The sequence below is a fragment of the Bombus affinis genome, chromosome 8 (genome assembly GCF_024516045.1).
Source record: "Bombus affinis isolate iyBomAffi1 chromosome 8, iyBomAffi1.2, whole genome shotgun sequence".
NCBI classification, from domain to species: domain Eukaryota; kingdom Metazoa; phylum Arthropoda; class Insecta; order Hymenoptera; family Apidae; genus Bombus; species Bombus affinis.
In genome coordinates this window covers 7,470,565-7,493,905 of record NC_066351.1, presented here as the reverse complement: position 1 = coordinate 7,493,905, position 23,341 = coordinate 7,470,565, and the positions used below count along the sequence as shown (strand labels likewise).

General features: G+C 31.6%; 2 protein-coding genes and 1 long non-coding RNA gene across 3 annotated transcripts in view; all 3 read left to right on the top strand.

Annotated features, from left to right (window-relative positions):
- LOC126919856 (leishmanolysin-like peptidase) overlaps window positions 1–23,341 on the top strand; it is a 207,395-nt gene that overhangs the window by 420 nt on the left and 183,634 nt on the right. Inside the window, exon 2 of the mRNA XM_050729494.1 lies at window positions 4,867–5,177. Within this exon, the coding sequence (XP_050585451.1) occupies window positions 4,998–5,177 (180 nt within the window). The 5' untranslated portion in view covers window positions 4,867–4,997. The remainder of the gene's footprint in view (window positions 1–4,866; window positions 5,178–23,341) is intronic.
- On the top strand, window positions 14–4,214 carry LOC126919876 (ferrochelatase, mitochondrial). The gene is made up of 8 exons (XM_050729535.1): window positions 14–148; window positions 438–630; window positions 712–933; window positions 1,065–1,166; window positions 2,482–2,647; window positions 2,723–2,830; window positions 3,553–3,717; window positions 3,800–4,214. Exons 1-8 carry the CDS (start codon window positions 115–117, stop codon window positions 3,995–3,997), a joined length of 1,188 nt encoding a protein of 395 aa, XP_050585492.1. The 5' UTR covers window positions 14–114; the 3' UTR covers window positions 3,998–4,214.
- Window positions 5,197–23,022, top strand: LOC126919909 (uncharacterized). Its single transcript, XR_007711818.1, has 3 exons — window positions 5,197–6,077; window positions 18,531–22,398; window positions 22,471–23,022. It is a non-coding gene; the product is annotated as an uncharacterized LOC126919909 (long non-coding RNA).

The window sequence follows — 23,341 nt, the reverse complement described above, 5'->3', positions numbered from 1 at the left end:
TTTAATGATACAGTGGATAAGACATACCACATAAGCGTGATTGTGCAGGAATCACAATCTTTACAAGTATTTGACAGATAAAATTGTCTTTTCGAAAGTGTTAATTTGTTAAAGATGGTTAGTAAATTAATGAACGTACTTCAAATTGGTAAGTAAAATATATATTATATACATTTCATATTTGTATATAGGTATTTTAGATTTTTTATTGTGTAGTTAAAGTAGTTTACACATACGTATGCAAACCATTAGATAGTAAAAGTATACAAATTATATATTGTAATAAAATAAGAATATGAAAATTAAATCTAGTACTATTTCATTTATTAAATATTTTGATGTTAAAACCAGAGTATGTTCTTATATATAATTTTTGGTATTGTTAATTTTTGCTTTAGTATTTACTTTTTTAAATATATTTTTATGTCGGGATTCAGGGAAACAATGTGTAAAATCTTCCATTTTGCCTCTGCGTCAGTTTTCTACAACAAATTTAAAACAAAATGATGTTAAACCAAAAACTGGTATCTTAATGTTAAATATGGGTGGTCCCAGTAAGATAGAAGAGGTGCATGAGTATTTATTACGTATAATGACTGATCGTGATATGATTCAACTGCCATTCCAAAGGTTTAGTTTGATGAATTTTGATAATTTATAGCAACCAAATCAATGTTAAGTTAAGATTCCATGTAACAATATGTATTACAGCCAATTAGGTCCTTGGTTAGCAAAGTACCGTACTTCCAAGGTACAGACAAAATATTCAGAAATTGGTGGCAAATCTCCTATTTTAGAATGGACAAACACACAGGGTAAACTTTTGTGTGAGAAATTGGATAATATTTCACCAGAAACTGCACCTCATAAACATTATGTTGCATTTCGTTATGCTAATCCCCTTACTGAAAATACATTGCAAAAGATAGAAGAGTAAGAATACTAAATATAGATATAGAAAGATAGAATATATCATCAAATGAAGATAAATACTGAATAAAGTTAATAAAATGTAACAAATCATTTTCTTTTAAGCAATATATATATATACATTTTCATTTTAGAGATGGAGTTGAACATACAGTTGTCTTTTCTCAATATCCTCAATATTCTTGTGCCACAAGTGGATCAAGTTTTATTGAAATATATAAATATTATTTGAACAGGTAGTTACTTATGAATTCTTTTTGCAATATTGTTACAATAAAAGAATTAAAAGCTGTTAGTGTATTATATACATTTTGAAGTAGATGTGAAGATGTTAAAATGTATTACCACTGCATTAAAGTGTCAGCATGTTTTAAGATATGTATTTTATAAATATAATCATATATGGTATGATATAAAAATTGTAATTATTTATTATTCTACAAATTGTTTTGAATTTGAAATTACATAATACCTAGTTTAATATGATTAATCATCTTTGACACAATATTTAATTTTTATTTTTTTCGTTGCATATTAATTATTTATTTGATAACTAATTAGAAAAGAGATTTCACTAATATTTTATAAGGAAAAAAAATATTCAGGCAGCTCATACATTTTCATTTTCTTCAGATGTCACACGCATATATTTTTCCGTGTCATACTTAATTTGCTTAAGTCATGCTATAGTTGATTTTTTAAAACATTTTCTTTAGCTAGTATGAAAGGTATAATTAATCTCTTTGACTGCCTGATAAACAATCGACTAGTCTTTTAAATCTCCGTATTTACGACACGAAACTTTCGTCGAGAGTTGAGAAAACTTAGCTTACTTATAAGTAAAGATTGGACAATACGATATACATAGATGTGCAATCAAGCATGCAACGAATATTTTTTTATGCAAAATCTTTTCTTAGCATGTCAAAAATTATTGTATATAATTTTTTAAAGATGAAGCAAATCTTTAAATATGTATATTATTCATGTTATTCGTGCTTATATGATTCATTACTAAAGATTGACAATTCGACTTTTATAAAGATCCTTTATTCGACTTTTATTTGATAAAGATGCCGTACAAAATTATTATAACGTGCATATACTGTAAGCATTCTAAGCTATCCATATTTCTAATAAAAAAACAAATAATTTGCAGAAAATGTGCTAATAAATTTACATATATATACACATATTTATAAATAAAATCTAATAAATATATTTAATCACAGAGGTTGATCATAATATCTTATCGTTTCACGTCTTTTCGTTCTTTTTCGTGATATATAAAAGATTGTATATTCTGTAATATGCATTTATGTACATAATAAATATTTTAATTAATGAAAACATAAAAGCACAAAGAATTAACTTCAGACCTTAAAACGAAGAATTTATTAGAATATAAAGTGTGCTGCCATTTTAGTGCGCATTTTGCCTTATATTCATAGCTATTCCTTCTGAAGTATATTTATCAAAACATAATGATAAGATAAATTAATATCTCGATACAGTGCAAAAATGTATTAGACAGAAATTCATAATTTACAGAAAATTACCTTCTAACATGAAGTGGAGCGTAATAGATAGATGGGCAACGCATCCATTGTTCATAGAGACAATTACAGAAAGAATTAAAGAGGAATTAGCTCAGTTCCCTAAGGATATAAGGGGCGATGTCATAATTTTATTTTCGGCTCATTCGCTACCAATAAAGGTTACTTTTCAGTATTAAGAGCAAATTGATGTGTATCACAATTACTTGAATATTGCGTTTTGTACTGTATTTTAGGCTGTATCTAGGGGCGATGCTTATGCATCTGAGGTAGCAGGTACAGTTGCCTTAGTAATGGAAAAATTACAATATTGTAACCCATACAAATTGGTATGGCAGTCAAAGGTACAGACATGGTTTTCGTTTTATTAATCAATTTTATTTATTTTTAATTATACTGAAGCAATATTTCCTTATTCGAGGAACATAAATTTATGAATACAGTTTTTCTATAAGATTTTAAAGCTAACTTCATTGTTAAATTATTTACTGATAATTAATAGTTAGCACTTGATTGTACAAGGCAAGAAACCGAAAATTGGTGTTAATATTTAATATTAAAATTAATATTTTCGTTATGTTTAATCCTACCAAAAAGCATTCGATAAGAAAATTATATATATTAAAAACGCAAGATGATATTGGTTTTATTCTGAATGTGATGCTTTCCAAGTTTTCGAAATTATTCACGTTTTGTTAAATGGAATGTTATATACAATGTATTGACATATTCTTTATAAAAGAATGAATTTTGTCACACTACATATATCATGCATAGTGAAACTGCTAGGAGTAAAATTCCAAAGTTTTTGACATTTACTGGTTCATTAAAATTCACGGATTCTTTGATATGCTAAATGAGATACCGTTGCTATACCCTCTTCTACGGAAAAGTCTATTTCTTTTTAAATGAAATTGTATCTCGATTATTGCACCTCGTTATAGTTCACTTGAAAATAAACAACATTTGCCACATTTTTCTTTCCATCGAATAGTTAAAACCATACAACGAAATACATTAAAATTTATGCTAATTTATATTCTGATTTATTACTGTGTATATTTAGGTTGGACCTGTAGCTTGGTTGGAGCCTTTTACCGATGACGCAATAAAAGCGTATGTAAAGCAAGGCAAAGAGCATTTTATAATAGTTCCAGTAGCATTTGTTAACGAACATATTGAAACTCTTCATGAATTGGACATTGAGTATTGCAAAGAATTAGCTGAGGAAGTAAGTGTTGCATATCACTTTTAATTCAGAAAAAGAGAATTTAACTAGGGAGAAACATTTTTTACCTTCTTTTTATATTTAGCTTGGCATTGAAAAAATACGGAGAACTGCTGCACCTAATGATCATCCTACGTTTATAGCAGCTTTGGCAGATATCGTTGCTTCTCACCTTAAATCGAATAAGCCACTGAGTCCCATGTTTTTAACACGTTGCCCCCATTGCGTTAGTAAGAATTGTGTAAAAAGCAAGAGTTGGTATGCAGAAATATGCAAAAATTAAAAGGGAAAAATGTTTAATTTATTGTACATGTCATATATCGTGTATATGTAAAAATCAAATATATAATTTATACAATTTGTTACTATTTCTCATAGCAATATCAGTGTAAGTGAGATTAAGGTTAAATATTTAATAATTACAATTTAGAAATTGTATAAAATACAGATTATCTCTGTAATATAATGTGTTGAATAAAATGTTGATATTTCTTTCTAAATATTTTTGCTTTCTTTTTTCCTTAACTCTAATATATATTATATAGTACTCTTTACATATTACCTCCTTTGGTTTTTTTTTTAAAAACATAAGTCATATCATAAATGCACTAGGTATTCTTAAATATTCATCTATTACAGAATAAATATTACTTCAATGTAACATAAATTATATCTCGAATTTAGGAACAAATCTATTTTTCGAATATTTATAAAAAATACTTTTATACCTTAGCTTTTGCATAAATGACATTATAATACTCTCAATTTTTTAAATTTAAATTTTGGGAAAAGAATATTTTCATACAATGTTCTCATATTTCCCAAAAACACCTTACTTCCATTAAATAATAGTGTGGGTATCAGCCAAATTGTGATGTGAAACAAAATGAATTTTTCTCAAACAAAAATTATTATAGATTATCAGTACGTAAAGATAAAATGACTAACAAGACTTTCGTAAAAAAATGTTATTCGAAATTAGAAAACTTAATAAAATGATAATAAAATTATTTTCCTGTCAAAACTATTAAACAAAGAAAAATGATTTCTTATAGAAACATCAGAAAGATTACTCGATAAGCTATTAAAAAGGAGTATAATGCAAGGTAGTTTCACAGCATTTATGACAGTAACCCTTCAATTTCTTTGCAGGTTACTCCCGAGGGAGTTATCGCGGCGACAGCAGAGAGCGTCTGCCGCGCTCTAGGTATCGAACGCGAGTGGCGCGGCGCTGGGTGCCGCGACGCTTATATAAATGCGCGGCGTCGGCAGGCGCGTTCAGTATGTGTCATGCTTTGCGAGCGCGAGCGTCGTCTGTGATGGCGGCTCGAGTGCGGTTGAAGATGCAATGCGGCACCGTCGTATTGCTGCTCGTCGTCATCATCGTGGTGTGTGGTATGGATCTTGTGTGTGGAATGTTCGAGCATCGTCACTGCAGTCACCAGCATCCCCGGGCGCACGAGGTAAGCGGTTACAAAAAGGACCTCGACCCTCCTCTTTTCTCTTTTACACACTCTTACTCTCTTTTCACCTTTGTTGTCTGCCTGCCTGTTCGCTTGGTAGACGCACACCAACCAACCTAACCAACTGGACTGCTAATGCTCGTTCTGCCAGTGCCACTTCCCTTTTATCGCTTTTCCTCACCGCTCTTTCTCTTCTTACCTTTCTTTCGTTCGACGATTTTCTCCTCTTTATTACGTCAAACCTCTGAGTCCATTTTTCGTCTCTGTGGGTATAAAATCGCGTGATTTCAACCAAGCGTGCGTTTCACGTGTCACGTGCTCCTGCTGTCCTCCTCGCACACCTGCATTTCGCGTGCGCCCCACTTCAACCTGAACCAATGAGCTCTGTTCTCTATACTCTGCATCTTCAGATACTACTATCCTGTTGTTAAACATGTGTATTATAGACGCGCTGTGTTGACATTTTCTCCATATTTATGACTCTAATAGGATTACAACGTACGTCATTCTAATAGGATTAGAAATGTCTGCTTTATAAGATGAAATGTCAACATTGAAAGTCGACTTCGATAGTCAGTTTCGATTGTCGAGATCCTCTCGTTCGTAATAACAGATTTATATCGCATGTGAAATTTCGTAAACTTGGTTGGCGTTTTTCGAAGACTAAGTTATGTAGTTGGTTTCGTTTAGTAGCGTTTGTTACGTTTATAAGTGTATTACGGTAACTGTGAAATAAATAGCGCGCTACGCGTAATGTGTCTACTGTGGAATGTGACTTTGATCGTGCGGAGAAAGGTATCCGTGAACTTGTTTTCATGCGCCGCTGAACCACGTGTTTTGGGAACGGGCACGCGCCCCTGTGTGTTTAGTTGCACGACTTTTTGTTACTCCGCTTCTCTTGTAAGTGGTTACATTATTTTTCATTAACTCTGATTGAGATTTATCAATTCTCTTTTATATTCAATCAATTTTTATTTGATATATGGATTCCATAGAAATATGTTATGACGGATTTCATTTTATATCAAAATATCTAAGCGAAAATTTTATATCGTCCTTATGTTACGTTGTTGTTAGTAGAATTGAATTTTCTTTTATATGTTAGATATTAAAAAAAGTTTTATAGTTTTGTGCTATATAGGTGCTAGTGGAATTACAGGATGATTTCATAAATGCGATGAAAATAATTAGGAGGCTACACGCCTGTAATAATGGCAAAAATACAAAGGTCTGTAATTGAGACTTATAAGAGAATATTCTATCAAAATTATTTGCAACAATATGATGCAAAAATAAAATATATTAAACTCACGCGTGTATGCATGTAGATCGTATATTTTACATGTATAAAATGAAAAAATATGATGACAGTTAGTTGTTAAAATTGTATTTTCTGAAAAAGTATTTTATTCTTTTTCACAAACCAAGATTAATATGAATATATGTATGAATGTATGCATTTATTAATAAATTCATTGTTTGAGACTTTTAACATCTGCACCATTTAGTAATTACATTTCTAAATGTTCTCTTTCAGTATTTACGTAATATTCATCTAATTTGAACAGTGTGTGCATTGCCGACATCTTTGCATTTTTAAGCATTCGTAAATCTGTAACACCCACAGTCTGGTTATAAATAATGATGTCTCATTTACAAGTAAGAGAAATGCAAATATTAATTACAATTTCAATAAATTGGTAATTGAGAAAGAGAAATTGAAGACATTGTAATAGAAATAAATTGTAATAAATTTCGATAAATCTCAATACATTTCAATAAATTTCAATTAATTTCAATAAATTTCAATAAATCTCAATAAATTTCAACCAATTTCAATATCTTGTATAGAGTTGTTCACAGGCCAATGTGATTAACTCTACATTCCCAAAAAAAAACAAAAAAAAATCACATCTGTATCATATCATATTATCATATATGTATAATATCATAATTTTCCCCACTTCCTGTTTTATAGAGATAACCGATTTGACAAATAAGCAGCTCATATAAAGTACACTGACTACGCGCTTAAAATCCTTTCGTACGGCCATGCTTCAGATTTTAGGTCCTTTTTTCTTATCTTCTCATATTTCTGCCAATTTGCTTGTTCTGATACTCGAAGCGTGTTAATCTTAAACCTGATTTTTTTATAAACTCACTACATCCTGATCCGGCCTGGCTTGATGAGATTGTTCAGACTCGAATGGTTAAATGTAAGCTTGGTAAAATATCATAAATCTGAAAACCGTTCTGTTTAAGTTGACGTAAAAACTATTCCAAATTTAGAAAAATTTGAACGCGTGTGTTTTAAGCGTTCCACGAGCGCAGTTACAAAAAGTATGAATTTTGTGGGTTTGCGTCACGAGTAGGTTTAATTTCAGCATACTTTTAGGACATCGTGAACAGTTTATTGAAATACCTTTGCGTGGAAAGGGTGGACGATACCTGGATGGATATGGGGCTTTGAACGAATTTTATGACGAGGCCATTTTGTGATGAGGAATTTTCCGCTTGGTCCGGTTTTCGACCATGCGAACAGTTATGCACTGATTTTAATTAACGTTTAAAACGCCTAGTTGATGATATCTATGAATATTGAGGACGGTAGATCCTAATAGTTTTAAACCATTGATGATCACATAGTGAATTAATACGAAGATTACAGGAAAATAACTTGATAAGTTATATTTTTCTTTTCTTACAAGAAGACAATTTAAAAATTGAATTCTACTTAATTAAACAAACTTTTGCGCAGGTTGGCAAGTTATTATGTAATTGTTTGGTAAATCTTTAATTGATTGGCAAATTATTGTGCAAGGGAATCCAGTTATCGTATACGAATATTCGTATCAGAAGAATCTATAATATTTACAGTTATTTTGTTAATTTAATACCAAGTTTATGTGTTATAATTTGTGCCTGTATGTTTAAGAAACTTTATCTCTATTAAGATTGTGTCACCGTGAGAAGAATCCAGATGAATTAACTGAGTGGTTGTACAACAATGTAGCAAACAATAGTTGAGAGAACGCGGTTAATTATGAGAAGGAAAAGATGTTGCAATGTCACTTGACGTAGCTGGACTTTTACTTTTGAAGAAGTAAATATGATTCTGTGAAGAATCTTATAAGAATGTAATATTGTTCGCGTATCTTCTCTAATAAGTGTAACATTCAACACTCTCGCTTAGAATTCACTTAGAATACTTTTTACTTGGTAATTTGTGAGAAGATATAATTTTATCAGAGAATTAAGGATAAATCATGCAAATACTTTACTTATTTAATTAACGAAAAGATACAATTCTTTGATAATAAATTGCATTACAACTTACGATTAGATGGACACTTTAATACTGAATTAAATTGTTCTTAGTCACATTTCTTATTTCTTACACGATAATAGCTTAAAAATTAGTTACTCTTCATTTATACGTAACTTTAATTTGTTGTAGAATAATTTAGTTACTTTTATCTTGTTGCAAATGTCTAAAGTTATTTAAAACGACTTTAGGTTGATGAGAATCTTGTTCTTTTAAAAGCAATTACGCCGAAAAGTCGAAGTAATTTCTAAATATAAATAAAGTTTTAAGCTTATCTGGTTTTATTAACCTGTTTGTTTCCTTTCTGAGCAAAAGTTATTCAATTTGCTTGAACGAAACAGTTTTATCATGTTTATTTCTCTGTTCCGTTTGATCTAGCAACAGTATTATTTCATCGAGTTTTCGCTAGGCTGGCTTCACTGATGTTTAGTTTATGATCACTTAAAACTTTTAAATATAATCTATCCGTCATAATCTCCGTTCCCTTAATTTAGTCTTTTAATTTCTATCTTCAGTTCCCAAAAATATCTTTCCATTCATTAGGTGTAGTCGTAGTAGTCACTATAATAAATTATTAACGATTCATAATTTTTGAGAAATATTATTTTCCTATTAAAAGTTTATGTTTTACCCACAGTTAAAGAAGAAATATCCAAATCCAGTAACAGATATAATGTAAGAGTTAACACCACCAAAACCCATTAGTTACCCAATTACTTGACACGACGGATCAGATTCGCAGACTAAAAAGACATTACCCTTTAGATTTAAGCATTAGATTCGACTAGAATCAAACATGCTATAAACACTTATAATCCAAGTTACAGTAGCACGCCAAAATAATTTACTTATAATTCTCGATGAGTATTGATTGTAAAAATTCTATCAAATAAAAAAAAAAGAGAAAAGTTTATGTTTTGATAGGACTGTTCCTTTTAAGTTCCTATAGTAATAGACCATACTATATGATAAAATTTCTTAAAGATCGAAAATCAATTAATTTACTGTACGTAGAAGTTACGCAAACATTTAAATTTATGGGATGCGCTACCTTTTTATCACAGAGCGAAGCTTATATCTACGGTTTCTTTGCATTTATATTTTGATTAGTTTCCATAGAACGAACTACACGTTATGGCTTATTTGCGTAGTAAAATGATTTTCTAGCAATTTTAGGCGATCATTAAGTAAAAGTGGTTCGCTCGTAAAAGCAAACTTTAAAAATCGTATCAAAGAGAATTTGAATGGGAATAAAAGTTAACGGCGGACGTGATGTGTCAGCGTATAATATATAGCGCGTCTGTGTTTATTGGTGTACTTGAATTTCGATGTTATGAGCGTCTACCCGTAAATTCGAAAAAGTTCCTCTCGGAATATCCGGCCGCATCGTCACGTGTTGATTTTTCCTGCTATTGCTCTCTGTCGTAATTTATAATTTAATCCGGTCGGTTTGTTCTAGAAGAACTTGCGGTGAAAGAGAAAGAGAGAGAGAGAGAGAGAGAGAGAGAGAGAGAGAGAGAGCGAGCGAGAGAGTTACGGTGGAATTGTGCGATCCTTTATTGGATTCTAGCCAAATATTTTCTCTGGCTTCGCTGTTGTCATTTTAATAATGCAGCATGCATCTTCGAGTTTCGAATTCGCGAAAGTTATAGGTTTATTTCGTGTCGTTGCTTCTCACGACAGTTTTGTTTAAGAATTAGTTTATAAAACCACGTACGTACTACGTTCTCAAAAAATTCTAGAAGATAAAAATAGAAATTGTAGTTTATGTTCTCCTTGATTCAGAAAAAGAAGAATAATACCAGTTTTACATATTTTAACTTCGTTTATAAAATACTTAACCAAATACAGTACGTAATTTTGGCTGTTCATACATATTTAATGAATCGGGATAATTGTGTAGTATATGATACAATTTAAGGCAAGGAATACATACATTAATTTTGTACTTGATTGTAGTGTGTTTCTAGTTTTAAAATTGATCTTATGAAATATGAATTCATATATGAATATAAAAGATATATATATACATATAGAAAAATTTAAATGAATTTAGTATCCAGTAAAATAAATGTCTGAAAAATAGTTTAAAGTAGCTATTTTCTGCGATTACAAATTATCCTTTTCTGCATATTAGCTTTTGCTATATGTAGTCGTGATAATTTTCTGATTGAATTACGTATATTACAGACTGTAATTATATATAATAACTGTAATTATGATTACATATGTTAAAGAGATCAAGATACTTTTGAATGTTAATACAAATCAGATCAAGATACCTTTGAATGTTAATGTATATGTATGCAACAAAGTTACTGTATCTTATTGCTTAATAATTAATGATAATTCGTCTATAGATGGAAACAGGTAGGTTTCTAATTCAAGCGTGTCGTTATTTTTGTGGCTATTACGAGAGTGACTGTTATGAAAACGGAATTACTACCGAAAATCGATTGATTGTGCAGTTCTTATTGCGCTACTATAATGTGCACGTTCATCGATAACCGTTTATGGGACGGATGTACTCGACTACTCATGAATGCACATTGAAAGTAGCATTCGATTTTCTGTTATGTTCTCAAATTATCATACTCGAGATCGTGCCACATTGTGATTTAAAAAAAGATAAAGAAGATTTGATCAATTTTGTGATTGCGTTTATCGATTTACACATATTGCACGTTATAGGAAATATTTGTATGCAGGAAGGAAGAACCTTGAACGACTGAGAAAAAATTGTCAATAAGTAGAAGGTTGTTATACTTCTATCTCTTTACTTATTTAATACGCATACTTTTGCATTTGTAGGAATCATTCATTTTCTTGTTGTACAATATTATCAATAATATTGTGTTCGTTCTCATTCATTTGGTAGCTAAGAATATACTGAAATAATATTTTCTTTTATAATGATAATATCGATTATCTCATTGCATGCACGAGAGCAATGAAATTACAAATTTCGCGATGCAAATTGATTAGCAATGGTATTTTCGTATTTAAAGCGTAATCGAAATTTTCTCGCGTTGAGCAAAATCGTTTACGTAATTGATCGTAACTTTTAGTCGAAACGATTTACTTTCTACCTGTGGATTATATTATCTTACATTAGCTGAAATCAAATTTTAGCTGGAAATGTACGTACATATGTATGTATTATATGTCAGATATTAAATTCAGTGTTTTAAGATTAGTCTTGTATTGCCACGCAATTCCACGTATATAACTATGTGTACCTGCAGAAATAAATCTAGTTTTAAACTCTGCAAACAGAGTCGTAACGAATTTGTTGCTGTAAATAAATTTAAATAAAGTGCATATTCGTTACTTCGCTTAACAATTAGTATGAATTTGTTGGATGACCACTTATTTCTTATTTAATAGAAAAATCCCAATATTTATAGATTGTTATAAATTTCCTCCTTTTGCGGTTGTTAGTGTTTCGCGATAAGTTGCATAAATCAATCGACACATTGAATGGAGTATTTATTTCATTTCTGAAATTTAATATATAGTATAAAGAAAATTTGTATTTCAACTGTTTATTTGTTGAAGTATTTACATTCCAGTAATAACATCTAGATATAGCGATATTACATTCTTATAATTTGGTTTTATTTTCTTTAGGGTATAGATATAGACATTATAAATTATGTTAAAATATACTGACGTACATAATAGTAACATATTTTATTTTATATTGTTTGTTTTTATTAATACAGTTTTTAAAACACACCGATCTTTTCCAAAATCTATATATTTCCAGAAATTATAATTTCGATTATGTCACTAAATGAAAATCTATTACGCGAGTGTAAATGATCAATGAGACGAAATCATAATTCAGGTCTTGTATCGTAACAACGAAATTCTTAGAATAATTAGAATTGATTCAATTTACCTTTAGATTTTGAAAGATGAATTGAGTGAGCTCGAATTAATTAGCCAAAATTGTGTATACCTTTTGTAGGGACCGAAAGTTTGGTCTTCTGGTAGACGAATGAAAATGGATGGTCGACTGCTTCGCGCGCGAAACATTCTTTCGTCTTTTTCTTCCTGTCTCTCTCGTCATTCGTCTTTTCTTTCTTTTTACACCCGCTTTTTATCCGCTCAACTTTTGCGCCTCTAGGGATCGCACGAATTGCATAGCCATGCATATTCGAAACTTTTCCAGGGCTTTCTGCCGGTACGCTAACTTCAACCCTTCCTTTCCTTAATAAAGAACGGTCTATTTGGGATATGCCATCGATCCTAAAAATAGACCGCAATTTTCCACTTTTCCATGGCTTATATCGAGAATATTTTTATTGAAGCATACTTCTTTGTCGAGAGCACAAATTGTGCAATTAGAATATTTTTTCTTCTCGTGTCTCTTCTCTATACTCCAGGCTGAAATGATCAATAGTTAATTGTTAACTCTGATAAATTGTGTATTTCACTCGATAAATTAAGATTGACAGATTTATTTTATTTATTTGGTATTTAATTAAGATTTATTTAGTTAAAGTATTGGCAATATCAGATATTAATACTGGGAACAAGATAAATTTTATTTGAAATTCTGTGCTACGAAATATTATATTTCATATCATATTTATTACTTAAAATGCAAATGGTCTGCTATATTTTTACGGTAATATGACTGTGACACAAAATATTTGAAGCTTTATTGCAAAATTTTAAGTAGATACAATTTACTTTTTTATATCTATGTATTACAAGTTAAATTACATATCGTCGACATGTAGAAGAATGATATATTTAAAAAATGATTCACGTTGTAATTACTTAATTAACATATATACTATATATATATAAACCTAAGTTTGTCTTACGCCATAAACGTAAAACTTAGAATCTAGCTCTTAACTAGGTAGCTAATCTGCGAGAACAACATTTCTTTGGGATAATTATCCCATAAAATTATGGATACTACGTAATAAGAACAGTGTCATAGACCAAAATAAAGTTGCCTCGATATTTTGTTAACAATAATATACTACCCTAAACAATATTTTGTTAGAGATTTTCGAAATCAAAAGACGTTGAAAAATTTCATTGAGAAGTTCATTGTTAAATAGTTGAATATAATTAACAATTTCCTGCTGTAAATTTTCCATTTCCAACTAATTTCTAGATAAATATATTTTTCCTATTGTTAGTTGTGCCATTTTTCTAGAAAATTGACGATATGGTGTAACATTTTGCGCAACTATACATGTTAAAAGATAGTTTCTATGGTTGAGATAAAAGTTTTTTAACGTTTCTGCGTCTTAACAACTCCCAGTTAACCGCATAAAAGTGTTACGTAATTGGCAATGTAGTAGAAAATGTGGACATAGCTGTGAACTGTGTTTTTATAAGACAAATGTCACGGAAGAATTGACAGTACGTAAAAAGTATTATTTTTTTAATTATCGCTAATCTCTCTATCTCTGGTGAAAAACACATTGATGATGATTCAGATCAATAGTCACTAGGAATTTTGATTGTCGCGAGTCGCCTGGTGCTTCCATTGGAATTCTTGTCCGCTTGTTCACAGGTTTGTCATAGTTTTCACTGAAAACGTTCCGAATTAATCACGAGGGATTGTTTGAACAGACAATGGTAGTCATAGTAAACTCGAAGCGGACTGAATAGAGTCCAGAGGAGAGGACCATGAAGGTTCGAAGCAATGCCACTGTGCTAATTAGTACGACGTTCGTAGACGAATGTAATATCTCATCTTTAGGAAGGTGAGCAGTTTTAAATATTTAGTACATTTGTCCTTTGAACGTGGAATCTATTGCTGCGCCACTGCGATAATCTTAGAAAGTTCATCACAAGGCATTTTGTTTCATGTAGGTGAATCTAATAATTTTAGATCTGTATAATCGGCTACATGGTATCTTACGTTTTACATAAATAAATATGTACAAAAAGATTGTCTTGTGTAACAGGAACATTCAAATTTAATTAAAAATTCTTCGTGTATTTGAAGAGGTCCTGTAGTGATACTCAAAAGCCTTTGCGCACCTTATAAAATGACCATTTTTATTAAAATAAAGTACTATCAAATTTCACTGCAAATTTCGTATATTCTATATTTAATTAGAAGGACTGAGAACTGTTTTATTATTGCCACATATGTTGCAAATTCTCTGCTGCCAGATCATACTTTAATATTAATATTACTATTTTACAAAAGATAACTTGGGAAGTTTTAATAAATTTAGATTGACCTTCGGATCATCTTCGATTGACTCTATTGTTTATTTCGATCGTCTGTCGTAAATTTGAAGAAAATATTAATATACGTGATTTCTCGTTTCGAATGTATGCTAAAGATTTCCTCATAATATATATTTAAAGTTTTTTTACTTGATTGAAATTGAAGCTAGATTGTGACATTCGAGATTAACCTAATTTAAAGATTAATGATACTCATTTTCTTATATTAGTTGCAAACATCTCATTTATAATAATACCTATTAAATATCGTTGTTGTCGAATAAAGGTTTTGTCAATAACTTCCCCGTTGAAATTAGTGTAATAGCTAGGAGAGTCATCGGTGTTTATCATTATACCAATTATGTATATCATGCCAATATTATAATGCAGTATGTAAATGATGTGATTAATGACAAACTATAATATTATACTAACAAGAGAAGATACGCGCAGCTGTTACATTAAAGAAACAGATTCATTAATTAGTACAATTAAATGCACTGAATTGTTAATTTATATAAGAAATATCCTTCTTCAGGAATTCATTATTTCTTCTTCTTCTTCTTCTTCTTCATACAGGCTTCCCAATCAATTCTCGCCAAAATCAATATTTACAAATCCGATGTGGATTATTGTATTATTAGATTGCGATAAGTTTCCAACAAGATGAACACTTGTAGAAACCTTTATTTGTATCCTGGCTTTAGCGTGTTACAAAGTTTCGTTGTCAGGTATCGAAAAGGGCCACTTTATTTCCTCACGGACGAAGCGCGAAAGATTTTCGGAGGTGGATCCTGCACGATCAAAGGAAATTCGAAGCGAAGTGGTCATAGAAGTAAACCAATCTGGTCCGGCTTTACGTCGGTCTCGTTCTTTGCTAAAAGTTTCTCGGTAGATGGGGCGGAAGACTCGGTGTAACCGACGGTACGCTTGTAGAGATGCTCGAGAGGGATGAATGAACGGACTTTCCTATCGATTGAACAATTGGAAATATACCTATACATACATACATATATATATATTTACTTTTGTCGGCTGACTTTTATGCATTCGTGGTTTGTTCGTAAATTAAAGGTCATTGATTCTTTGGACTTTAGACGCCGCTCTATTTTGTAATATTTGCTTAATTTTATTTACAATATACAGAGTGACCCATTTCGGCGGTAGATTCTGCACATGAAAACAAGAACAAAAAAAATGCATATATACATATGCTTGATCTTGTTTCAGAGCTATGTCAAGGGTTTTTTTGTTTTAACAAACTGTATCTGTATAACTTTGCGAGACCTATCCAACATGACGTCTTTGCTTCCGAACACAAACCTGGAAACGTTTTACCATTGACTGTATTACCCTTTCCTTTTCTCCAAGTATTGTTGTGAAAGCCTTGTCCAATTCTCTCGCGAAGTAATTCGTCGCTGTCAACGGATAAATTATTCCACCATAAAACTTATTATAATTCGAAAAGAAGGTCAAACAGTGCATTTGTTTATAAGAACCTGTTTTACCATTTTCATGTGTAGAATCCATCGCCGAAACGCTATATTACGCGAAGTTTGCTTTTCTCGATGAACGAAAATTAAAAATGTAATGCACAGATTTATAAAAGATTTATAAAAAAAAAAAGCTGAAAGGATGAAACCTAAGTGGAGATGTATTCCTTATTGATTGGATACATGTAATGTGCGCCTCGTTCCATACCTGCATTATACTTTCCTAATTTTATTTTATTTTATTTTGTTACATTTAAAATTATTAATGATTAGAATGTAGACGTTTATGTAAATTTATATTTTTGTGAATATGAATACAGATGTATATTGTGTATTGACATTTTCCTGTCCAAAGTATGTCTGTATACTACATCAGATCAGTGAGATACATTTGTAATATCAAATCATCCAAATATTAAAATAATAATAGGCTAAACAATCAGAAACAAAATTCTATACTTTTTGACGAACTACATAAATCTGACATATAACATGAATATGATGAATATTTTCCCGACAGCTTTCGACAGATCTGAAATCTATAAGTTAAATGTAAACGTTAAAATGCATTGGAAAAAGCGTTAAACCGGCCTGATGTATTGTGCAGAATTGTAGCACCGGTTGATTGTATTTTAATCATTCGGAGTATAAATAGTCAATCGATTCGCAAAGCTAGATACGAACCAATTAAATGCAAATTGTCGTGATACCGATGTCGCATAGTATGATTCTGCGATATCGCGGAGTACATTCGGCATAGGCGTAGGTAGTGGAAGAAATTAAAACGTGAAATGCCTCATTTGGCTGGAGGTTTTAAACGTATCAATATTTATGAACAAATGGTTCGGCAGTTACAGGGAAAGCGAATATTTGTACGGTAGAACGGATTTGCTGGATTTGCACGGGACGAAAATAATGGTAATCCTTGCGTCCCGACGCGGCTTTCCGTTAATTCGACTGTAACGTACGATCGATCCAGATCGAAATCGAAATCAGAACTGAACGCCGGTCCTCTCGCTGTTGCAACCGGATCCGGCTGCTTTTCGCAAATATTTGCGCGTAATCGCGCCTTCGGGTGCGAGGACTTAAATTAAACTATTAATTATTCCGCTGCCGGCTGAAGTTAGCCGATTTTGAAAGTGAATCGTGCCTACCATCCACCTGGCCAAGAAATAGGTTGTCATTCGACGCGGATTATTCGAAATTTATTAATTCCAACGAAATTCAATTATTATTTCAATTTTGATACTGTTTAAAATTTGTACAGTCGATTGAGAGCCATAGCAGTGTAAATCAGTTCGGTGCTATTTTTGACGAAGAGACTTATTATAGGAAACTTGTTGTGATATCTTCGATGACATACTCGGTAAAAAGTAAAATTATAATTCAGTGAATTGTGATGTTGAAGGAGTTACGATTTTAAAAGTAGAAATACGTGACTAGGTTCCAGTATGTGAAACTTTGACTTACTTTCACTACTATGATTTTGAATATGCCATTTGTTTCATGACTTGGGAACTGAATATTTTTGCTATTCTTCGTACCAATCCTTCATTTATTCTATTGGTTGCATTGTATTCGATATAACGAATCGTTTCTTCAGTCACTAAATTATCATGATTTAATAAGATAATTGTTACATATATGTGACTCGTGCAACTTTTTATCTTGTTTTCTGTACAAAATCCAAATATTAATCAAATATTTGATGTATGTTAAATATTTGATGTTTGTTAGTGATGTAGAGTCTCGATGAATTACAAGCAACTAAACTATTTGTTTATTTACTCTCAGCTATTTCTTACGTAATGAATCGAGTATCTTGAACTTGTAGTACTTGTTTGTAAACAGGTTTTCTTAGTAAAGATATTTCGTGATTTAAAGGTTTCCAAATAGCGTTTCTGAATAAATAAGCGAAACGTATAAGTCAATACAACCTGGAATTTGTTGTTAGTGTTTACAAATTCTGACTGTATATTAATTATGATTGAACGCTGTTGTATGTTTGCTAGATTGATTGTTTAAAGATGCCTATGTACACACCTGATATAAATCGTGAATTATTCATGTTGGAAAAACAAGTATATAATCCAATGCACATACGTAATGTTTTAGCTGGTTTTATCATGATCGTTTGTAAGGGAAAATTGTTAACATAATATGCGATTAGAGAATAGTAAAAGTATTATGTAGTTAAATAATATTTTATATCTTTTCTATTAAATTGATTATTTTATTTAACAGTTTGAAAGTTGTATACTTATAATAAACGATATTTTATTTGTTACTTTAATTTCCTAATCGTCTCCTTTTTTGTTTCAGGTAAGGAGCATCATGTATACATAAAAGGCCATTTATCTGTCAATTTTGTTTTGGAGAAATCGTAAGTAATGATTTTTATTATATTTTTTTCAATTAAAAGTTAGGTTCTTATAAAATATAGTAGACTGACTGAGATCTATAACTGGATTGCGGATATTTATGTAAATTCATATTTTGGTCAATACATTGCAACCAATAGATATAACGATAAATAATATTAGTTTATTTTGCATATTTTGTACGTTTTTATACAATATATGCATTATATGCATTTTCACACGTTCAAATATTTCGTAAAAGCATAAACACCCGCAATGAATTTATTACACAGATATCGAATCGTGATTCGAGGAACTCCTATTCCCTTTCTAGTGACTTGCTTCACGTTATATTAATTCATTATCGTGTAAACAAAGTATATACCGGCTGTTACCATAAAATTAAAGGCACACGTTCTAAATCCATAAAATTAATAAAAGCCGAAATTACAAACTATAAAATTACCGGTATAAAATGAATTGCGTGCATGCTATCTCCGAATATAAATTCCAATCGTGAAAAATGAAAATGGTTAGAACAACTCCGATCAAATCGTATAAAATGATAATCGCGTATTTATACGAAACGCGAGGTGAAAATACACTCGATTCTTTCGCAATTTGTTTTCGTTAAGGATCTATCTTTTTGCGTGTATCCCATTTTCGACCGACCATAGAAGATTCGAATCGATGAAAACCGCGCGTTGTTCGCGATTGTATTTTCATAAGAGAAGTGTACGGTGGATAAAAAGTGGCCTCGCGTTTTAGTGATTTCACGTGCCGGAAAACAAATAAAGTGTTTGCACTACCACGCGTGGCGTGGCATAGCGCTGGTTCGATTCTTATTGCTTACCGTGTTCTCGTGTTCAACGGGATTGCAAAAGAAATTTACGGTAAACTGTGGATAGTATCCGAACGATCTACGCTTCGATGAAATCTGTTGTTGCTTTAAAGGACGTAGCCTTATCGATCAGGATCGCGGTACAAACGTTCGTTTCCAATAGTATCGGGACGAAAGATAGGAAGACGCAGCGTGCTACTTGATTTTACAATTCGACGAGTTATCCATGAAACTTTCCTTCGAAGCGTTCCGAGTTTCCCGCTTCTTGTCCAAATGGAATTTCCTACGCTAAACTTATTCCATTCGAGAGAAGAAAGGAAACACAATACAGAGGAACATGAAAGAGACAGAAATACGTGTGAGAGGCGAAAAGAATGGTAAGGGAGGCGAGAGACCAGGCGTTTGATATTTGAGAGAAGGTGTACGGAGACAAGATTATAGTGTCTTTTTTTGTCGATAGGTTCTTTTGTGACGTGCGATATTTGCAATATCGGAATTTCGATTGGCTATTGCATGATCAAAGTCTTCAGTTTAATCGATCGATTAGAAGAAGTTGAATTGGTATATTAATATAAAAGTAATAATAATAATCACTTCTTAAGAAATGAAACCAATGTTACAAGGTTATAATATATTCTCAGCTATTTGTTGCGTTTGTACAAGTTGATCTTCGTTTCATTTGATCATAGTTATACATATTGAAAGTTTGATGCTTTGACTATCAAAGTTTACTTTCTTTTCACGGACTTTCACAGTTCTCTTCTGTAGCCATTGAATACTCGCAGAATACTCGACATCAACCAAAAGGTTACGGCAACCACACGAACTCTATTGTGCATTTCATAATCCGAAGTTGGTAAGCGTAACGAACCTTGTTTACGCAAGCGATACTGCCTTTAGTATCAGAGAGTCTTTGATCTTGTATAATCTTTCTGTTAAATATACATATTTCTAAGCAGTCGTTGAAAATACGTTTCAAAGAAGAATTCGTTTAGGCTTATAAAATCGTCGCGAATTTATCTTTGATGTATGAACTATGGACGTATATTCATTATTCATATTAGGCATTGTAATCTGCCGTTATGGTGAAATACGTTCGCAGAAATTCGAGTACTTCGTATACGTACATGGATACATACTATAGCGCTATATGTAACTTGTGTGTCGTGTATTCACAGTGGACTGGAACGTATATTAATTGGTAACCAGACCTTGATGTAGGTCAAAGCAGCGCTTAATATCCATATCTATTGGTCAATTTACAATACCATTGCGCGTAATGGTCGAATATATATCTGCTTTTATCTCATGCATAAATAGAAATTTATTTTATTAAGTGTTTTTTTTCCATATTTTTCGTTTGTCAATAAATACTTGAGTTCTAAAATTCACTGCAATAACAGCGAATGCTGGTTTTTTTATTTATTATATTGTTCATAGTTAAAATTTTATATCTAGCGAATTCTAAAATTGATAACAATTAATCAATCACAAACAAATCTTTGGTATGATATATTTCTGTGTAGGATACTTGGTCATATGAACGTTGTCTACAGGTTGTCAAACAAATCAGCCTACATTTAGCGGAAATACAACCTACATATTCTACTTTTCTTAAAAGGAACTAAACGATATCGATTTAGAAATCTTTCAGAGGATTTCATGAACAACATTTGTGCAACTTATTGTCATACGAATAATATAGTAATAATAATTATCATTAATATGTAATAATACATATTATAAATTTCTTTCGTATTCTTAACTTCGTTCTTGTTTCTTATGTGACTATTATATTTCTATGTATAATAATTCTATAACACGATATAAAGAAATCAATAGAATCGTAAAGGTCATTTAAATGGGAAGATTTTCTTTTATAAAGATAATATAATAGACATAGATATAAATATTAATTAAGATAGATAACAAATAGGTAGACTATAAAAAATACAGTATAATATAGTGAAATAGAAAATGTAGTAAATTGCACTAAAGCAGAAGATGTCTGTTCTTGAAAGATCACATTAGAGTGATCACATTAGAGAAATGCAGTATTAATTTAGAAACGGAGATGTTAGGTGTATTTGTAGGAGCATGTATGTCCCCAAAGAGACTGGAAGATGCTAATAGGTGCTGAGACAGTGATGTGAATCGAAGGCGCGCTTCCAATATCCGTCTTCATTAGTCAGATCGCAACACGAACTGCCTTCGGAAATCTAGATGGGTTGCGATGCTCTGGGTAGCTTGGTACCAGTACTTGGATACGCAGGTACAACTGGAGGGCACGAACCATCGTGAATTCGAGATTCTGAATTCGAATCGATTGGTTGGTTCTCCGGGACACCCGTTCGCTCGTCTAATCAGATCCTGTTTGTAGGCGGGCCACGATCAAGCCCTCCAGGCTGGAAAATCGAAGGGGTCGAAACTGTACGTACCTATACCGAACAAACCAAATACGCTAACAGAACAAAAGGTTGGTTACATACAACACACGGTGCTCCGACTTTGTCTCCCATTTCTTCTCCGTTTCTGCCTAGTTTCATCAAATTTTTCCACTTTTTGGTAGAATTCTGAATGCACAGGTTCTTTTTTTTTTTAAAAACCTCCTTCGATATTAGAAAAATACGCTGTCTAGTCATTATACTTTCATTTCCATGTATCAAGTAGCGTTTTTCAATCGAATTAAAATGCTTTGCAAAAGTGCAGTTTCTTAATATTGATACACCATGACTGCAGAAATATTCGATGTAGTGATTCACTATCTTTTTTTTAATGCCTCGTAAATTGTCTATAAACGGTAGAAAGCAATTGATTGTAGATTTAAACTTTCACAGAAGCGGTAAATATTACACTGATTCGCTTGTACGTAAGGTGATGACCGATTTCAACAGAAAATAAAAGAATTCTGAACGCAAGAATTTGAAAAAGAAATTAATTTAGAATTCTACTATGTTCGACAAGTCAGCCGGCAAATCCAAGTAAAGAGGTTTGTTTGAAAGAATTTATTTCTTTTATTCTGATAAATCTTTCGAATAAATTTCTGATCATAAAATTACAGGTGATTCAATGTTGGTACAGCTGGAAAAGTAATTGCAAATTTTTGCTCAGTGATTTATATTTCAAAAAACCAATTGATATGGAGTGAAACGTAAAATAAATGTAAAAAATGAGACGGTACCAGTATTTTACTCACCTTTTGAAATTTACACGATGTCATTTCGAGCATTGCTGTTCGGCCATCAACATGATATTAGACTTGTTTTACCTAAGTCGTAAATATTTGTACGCATGATGATTGCGGTGGCTCGTTCGTGCTATGAATTTCAATATATTAGCTAGCAGACCGTTTTGAAGGAGGACTGAATACCAATAGTTCGTCAACCTACTGGCTTACATACGGCTAATTGTAAGTTCAAGCGTCTAGGATACCATTTGAGTTGCAGTTACGACTGTCGAACGATACTATACGCGTCTTATTTTGTCTCAATTTTCTCATTTTTTCTAACTTCTGCGAACAAAAAAAAATTTATCGATGAATTTTTGTATTGATAGAAATTAGTTGTAGGATGTATAAAAATAAATTTCTGTGTTTCATTTGCGTATAATAGTATTCTGTCGTTTTTCTGGCTCTTGCTTTCTTCCTGTTGTTTTTCTGGTTCTTGCTTTCTTCCTGACGTTTACGTATATTCAACTGATTTGAGCAAAATTAGGATAATACAACCGAGAGAAAGTAGAGGACATAGCGGCGTAATGGTTCCAACTTTTGTGATAAAATTATGTAAACTATGGCAATTTTCTTTTGTATTTCCTGATCGTATCTCTATTTCTAAAGTCTTTGCGGAAATACTCTTAAATTTTTCAACAATCTGTATAGAATTATTTAAAAGAATTTCGTGCAATCTGTAAGATTTATCTCTATAAATTTCCTT